A 6,250-nucleotide genomic window follows, 5' to 3' on the forward strand; every position below is an offset into this window, starting at 1 on the left:
AAGCCAGGGGCGAGCGGCTCCCCGCTCGCCCCTCGCTGTTTTCCCCCCCCCCCCCCCCCCCCCCCCCCCCCCCCCCCCGCCCCGGGGGCGGGGGGGGGGGGGGTTTGCTCTCCAGCCCTTCCCTGTGTAGCCACGCACGCAGAGGTTTTGGCTGTAGTGGCCAACTCTGAAGCCAGCCGGAACTCCGTTCCTGTGCGTTCCTGCCCCAAAATAGCCCTGCTTGTACCCAAGATTAAACTTTGTTGGTCTAAAAATTGCAACTGGTCTCAGCCTTTGTCCTCTCACACAGCCTAATCTCAGGAGGTTGTTTTGAGGATAAAGTAGAGAACAATATAAGCAGTATAGGGTCTCTGCTGGAGAGAAAGGCAGGGGGTAAACAAACCTGTGAGGGGTGCTCTGCCCGTGCTTTGAATGGAGGGTAGGCCTCGGCCTGCTCCAGCTGCAGGGCTCTCTGTCGGCACCCCCCACTGCTTTGGTGTCTGGGAAACAGGTGAGCAGGTGTTTGCCTGGTGTAAACTAGAGGTGCCAGTGAGACAAAGGAAATGCGCCTGAGGTTGGGGTGGAGCGGTGCTGCTTGTCTGTCTCAAACGACGCATAAGGGTGGAGCGGCTCGTCCCACACACAACCACTAGCCAAGTCCCAACATACAGCCAGATCAAAGACAGCCTGCTTGTACCCCAGATTAAACTTTGTTGGTCTAAAAATTGCCACTGTTCTCAGCCTTTGTCCTCTCACACAGCCTAATCTCAGGAGGTTGTTTTGAGGATAAAGTAGAGAAAGGCGGGGTGTAAACAAACCTGTGCGGGGTGCTCTGCCCGTGCCTTGAATGGAGGGTGGGCCTCGGCCTGCTCCAGCGGCAGGGCTCGCTGTCAGCACCCCCCACTGCTTTGGTGTCTGGGAAACAGGTGAGCAGGTGTTTGCCTGGTGTAAACGAGAGGTGCCAGTGAGACAAAGGAAATGCGCCTGAGGTTGGGGTGGAGCGGTGCTGCTTGTCTGTCTCAAACGACGCATAAGGGTGGAGCGGCTCGTCCCACACACAACCACTAGCCAAGTCCCAACATACAGCCAGATCAAAGACAGCCACCGGGAACTCTGCCAGCGCCCAGGTGTGGGAGAATTCAGGTAAAGGTTTCCTCTCCCACAGATAGTTGGCCTCGAATCCATCAGCATCGTAGCCAGCAGTGTACGTCGTGTTGCCGCCCGGCCAGAGTTTTGGTTTCCTGGCTGGATGGCACAATGCAATGGCGCAAAGGTAGGGAAGAGATTCAGGTGAGGTATTTTTGAGGCTAGGGTACAGGTGGGCACGGATGTGGAGCCATGCAAAGTAATGGAATGTGCAAAGTACAGTGCGAAAGATCCCGATGGAAAATGGATCATGTCTGAATCTTACGTCTCCCTGCATTTTATGGTCCTGTGACTCTGCTTATTATAATTTCCCTTTCGTAACCTCATATATATTTGGCTGGTAGAAGAGGAGATTGGATTTATACCCCGCCCTTCACTATCTGAAGGAGTTTCTGAGCGGCTTATAGTCTCCTTTCCCTTCCCTTCCCCACAACAGACACCCTGTGAGGTAGGTGGGGCTGAGAGAGCTCTCTCGAGGACTACCCTTGAGAGAACAGCTCTGAGAGAAGCTGTGACGAACCCAAGGTCACACCAGCAGCTGCATGTGGAGGAGTGGGGAATCAAACTTGGTTCTCCCAGATTAGAGTAGGCACTCCTAACCACTACACCAAACTGGTTTTTGTGGTAGGGACTACTATGTGCATCAGTCAAAGCAGTGTCTAGTCCACAAAAACGTCTGCTGGGATTAAAAATATTTATCTCTCACTGGGTCTCCAGGCTCCTTTTTTTGGTCCAGACGTAGCTAGCAATTCCGCCTTTCTGTTCCTGTTTAGTAGAAAAGATCCAGAGTCCCAGCAGCACCTTAAAGATTGATCAAATTTGTGGGCAGGGTAAGAGTGTTTGTGAGTCTCTCCTCGCTTCTTCAGATGTTCCCATTAACCCACTCTTCTCTTTCTCCTTTCTCTAGTGGAGTCCCAGGCTCTCTGGTTTCCCATTGCGCCTTTGTGTGTACTTGGCCAACACTGTGAGTATCCAGTGACTAATCTTCATGCCCTTTTAGATAATCTTTTCCTTCATCCAGAGTGTGTCCAGGAGAGGCTGTTACGAAGTGGAAAAGGCTTAGCCCTTTAGCGGCCTGTTGCTTTAAAAAAACAACCCAAAAAACTATTGAACACGTATGAAACCGCCTTATACTGAACCAGACCATTGGTCCATCAAGGTCAGTATTGTCTACTCAGACTGGCAGCTGCTCTCCAGGGTCTCCGGCAAAGGTCTTTCCCATCACCTACAGCCTGGTCCTTTATAGCTAGAGATGCCAAGGATTGAATCTGGGACCTTTTGCCTGCTGAGCAGATGCTCTGCCATGGTGCCCCTTCCCTTCTTTGCTCCAAACTGACCCCTCCCCTGCTGGTTCTCCCCGGGAGGGGGGGGCTGGATGTGCATTTGCAATGGAAGTGGACCCCGACGGCCTGGTTCAGGCATTCAGAAAGATCAGGTGGGGAGTGAACCGAACCACTGGGGATTGTTGGTGATGGATTCCAGTTCTGAATGTCCCGTCCGAGAGAAATTATACAAATAGACAGAGCTTAACGGAGGGAATTATTCTTCCCAGGGCCTTTTTTTTTCCTTCCTGGAAAAAGAGGTGCCAGAACTCTCAAGAGGGAAATGAAGGTTTCAATCTGTATACGTCGACCTGTGCATATGTTGAGTGTAACATGAGAATTACTCAACATACGTATAAAGAACAGCTAAGTGTACATTGTACCTGGACTATACATGGGGTTCAGCTGTAACTTGTGAACAGGGCTAGTGCATGGGTGGGGTGAGAGATGTACAGGCTTTTGACTAAGGAGCTGCAGTCCACACCGAGGAGTGTCCCTGTGCCCTGGTCTTACCATCTTTCATCTTCAGCCTGTGCCTACCGCATAATAAGTTGAACGAACTGCGTTGGCGTGAAGACCATCGGAACACGCGGCCACTTTAAGCTGCATTAATAATAATGTTCGCTCTCGTTCTTATCAAACCATGTTCCAGCATTTTTAGGAGTATTTTAATTGAGTATTTTATGTCTTTATGTTTATGGCCTTAATCAGGGGTCATTTCGTAGAAAAAGAGGTACAGGAGCTCATTAGCATAACTCATTAGGATAACTTATTTGCATATGCCACACCCCCTGACATCACCCGAAGTGTGTCAGAAGGCAACACCCACTGCAACTTACCTGGCTGCTTCTTGCTCCTCATGGCCCGGGGCTGCTGGGAGCAGGGGATGGGGCTTGTTGCATGTGCCCGCCCCCTGGGCTCTTTACTGCCGGAGCTCCACTTCTGTGTGCTCCTGCAGGAAATGACCCCTGGCCTTAATTGTAATTTATATGAATTTTATGTAGGCCGCCCTGAGCCCGCCTTGGCGGGGAGCATGGGGTATAAACCAAATAAATAAATAAATAAATAAAATAATACCTTATCTGTGAGCCTACCATCCACTTGTTTTGAACAAATGTGTGACCTGCTCCCCTGAACTTGGCTGGGGTGGTGGCAGCGGCTGTTCTTCTGGTCAACACAGTGCTGCTTTTATTTATTTGTTATTTCTGAAATTAGATTTACGAGGCCACCCTTCCCTACAAGTAGGGCTCGGGGCGGCTTGCAACAGAATAGCACAGATTGGCTGACTTTTGTGTCAGTCGCAAAGCGTCCCTCCTCCCTCCTTGCTGGAGCAGTTTTAAGTATGAAGAAAGGACTTGACTGAAGAAACAGTTGATCAGAGGAACCTTCAAGGCACCAGTGGCCAGAGGCAAGGGAGGAAGGCCACAGAAGAAGAGAGCAAAGTCCTGCCCTGATCTGGCGGGGCCCAAGCTAGCCTGCTCTCCTAAGATCTTGGAAGCTAAGCAGGGTCAGGCCTGGTGAGTACTCGGATGGGAGACACCCCCCCCCCAAGGAAGTCCAGGGTTGCTTCTGCAGAGATTTCCACAGGTGTCTCCAGCGTGGTGCCTCACTCAAACCCAGCTCTGAGCATGAATGTTCACCATCAGTTGGCTTTGACTTGACGGCTCTTCCCATCACCCGGGAAGAGTCCAAGACAGTGCTTCCCTTTGCCCTACAAAAAGGTCTGGGTACATTGACGCTATTGGAGCACCTGTGGGGGCTGGACATAGAGCATCGATACTCTATCTAGCTGAGGTGGAAGGGCGCTCTGGGATTTCCTGAGCGTCTCCCTGGATAACAGGTCCCACACCCACAAGTCCCCTTCCTGACAGTTGGCTGGAGCCCTTTCCCAAAGATGCAAGCCTCACTAGTCTGTTCTTTAGGAAGGACCAGGGGTCATTAGCTGCCAGAATGCGCTGGAATGGCGCGCCGGCAGTAAGGAGCCCGGGGGCGCCCCCCTGCCACCTTTCCTGGCCTGCCCGCCCACGCAGGTGGACGGGTCAGGGAAGGACTGCAGAGCCCCCCCCCGCCACCTGGGGGGGATTTAAATGCCTTTCTTTCCCTTCGCCAGATGGGGAAGGGAAAGAAAGGCATTTTAAACATGCCTGCCCATTGTCAGGGGGTGTGGCATATGCAAATGAGCGTGTGCACCTTTTTTTCTACACAATGACCCCTGGGAAGGACAACAGAAGTCTTCCCCGTCCACCAGCAGACCGGGCTGGTGGCAGTGGCTTTTAAGCTTTTATGAAAGGCCTTGGTGTACGCAGGTGTTCGGCTGGGGTACACAGAGAAGCAAAAGTCAGAAAAGGCAATGCTTAGGCTTAAAAGATTTATGGATGTTTCCTTCCTTTCTGCTTCCTCCTGAGAGTCTGGGCTGAATTTGACCCATCAGTGCTCGGAGCCTGAGTCTGTAGGTACTCCACAGGGACAGCTCACACTGTTTCCTTTCTCTTCATAGGCTTTTGGGCAGCTTTGTTTGGTGCCGCTTCTGATGAGGTAAGTCTTTTTGGGTAGTGGTTAAGAGCGGTGGACTGTAGTTGGGAGAGTCAGGTTCGAGTCCCCACTCCTCCCCATGAAGCCTGCTGGGCGGGAGAGTCACGTTCGAGTCCCCACTCCTCCTCCCCATGAAGCCTGCTGGGTGGTCTTGGGGCAGTCACAGGTCTCGCTCTCAGAACTCTCTCAGCCCCACCTGCCTCACAAGGTGCCTGTTGTGGGGAGAAGAAGGGGAGGCAATTGCATCTGACTAACAAATGGACTTTTTAAGCCATTTAAGTTAATGATATAGGTATCTGTTGGTGATCTGAATCATGTTGATGATCGTCTTGATTTAACTCACTCTGTCTTCTGTGGCATTAGATAGCATTGAATTGGTGCTTTATAACTCTTCTCAGCGAGCAGGGCACAGTTTGCCTTCTCCCAGGTATATTTCTGCCTCTTCATTGGAAGACACACCAGCTTGTTTCTCTTCTTGATACTAATTGGCCATCTTGTGTATTGCCCAGCTAAGATCTTTATGGGGGCTGTAGGAAGCTGGCTGACAAGGAGTCAGGCCATTGGTCTGCCACGGTCGGTATTGTCTACTCAGACTGGCAGCATAAGAACATAAGAGGAGCCACGTTGGATCAGGCCGGTGGCCCATCCAGTCCAACACTCTGCGTCACATAGTGGCCAAAACCCAGGTGCCATCAGGAGGTCCACCAGTGGGGCCAGAACTCCAGAAGCCCCCCCACTGTGCCCCCCCAAGCACCCAGAAGACAGGGCATCACTGCCCCAGACATTAGAACATAAGATAAGCCATGTTGGATCAGGCCAATGGCCCATCCAACCCAACACTCTGTGTCACACAGTGGCCAAAATCCAGGTGCCCTCAGGAGGTCCACCAGCAGGGCCAGAAGTACACAAGACCTCCCACTGTTGTCCCCCCCTCCCAAGCACCAAGAATACAGAGCACCACTGCCCCAGGCAGTGTTCCATCTATACCTTCTGGCTAATAGCCACTCATGGACCTCTGCTCTTGAGAACATGAGAAGCTGTGCTGGATCAGGCCAGTGGCCCATCCAGTCCAACACTCTGTTACACACAGTGGCCCAAACCCAGGTGACCTCAGGAGGTCCACTAGTGGGGCCAGAACTCCAGAAGCCCTCCCGCTGTTGCCCCCCCAAGCACCACGAATACAGGGCATCACTGCCTCAGACACAGAGTGTTCCATCTATTCTTTGTGGGAAACACTTGAAGGCCCATTGGAGATAATGGGAGCCAGGAAT

General features: G+C 52.0%; 1 protein-coding gene across 1 annotated transcript in view; it reads left to right on the top strand.

The window, feature by feature from the left end:
• LOC107125569 (fatty acid amide hydrolase-like) overlaps positions 1-6,250 on the top strand; it is a 23,317-nt gene that overhangs the window by 4,380 nt on the left and 12,687 nt on the right. Inside the window, exons 2-3 of the mRNA XM_015428991.1 lie at positions 2,033-2,089; positions 4,945-4,982. Coding sequence (XP_015284477.1) covers positions 2,033-2,089; positions 4,945-4,982 — 95 coding nt within the window. The remainder of the gene's footprint in view (positions 1-2,032; positions 2,090-4,944; positions 4,983-6,250) is intronic.

The sequence above is a fragment of the Gekko japonicus genome, unplaced genomic scaffold, assembly GCF_001447785.1.
Source record: "Gekko japonicus isolate JY-2015 unplaced genomic scaffold, Gekko_japonicus_V1.1 scaffold1361, whole genome shotgun sequence".
Lineage (NCBI taxonomy): Eukaryota > Metazoa > Chordata > Lepidosauria > Squamata > Gekkonidae > Gekko > Gekko japonicus.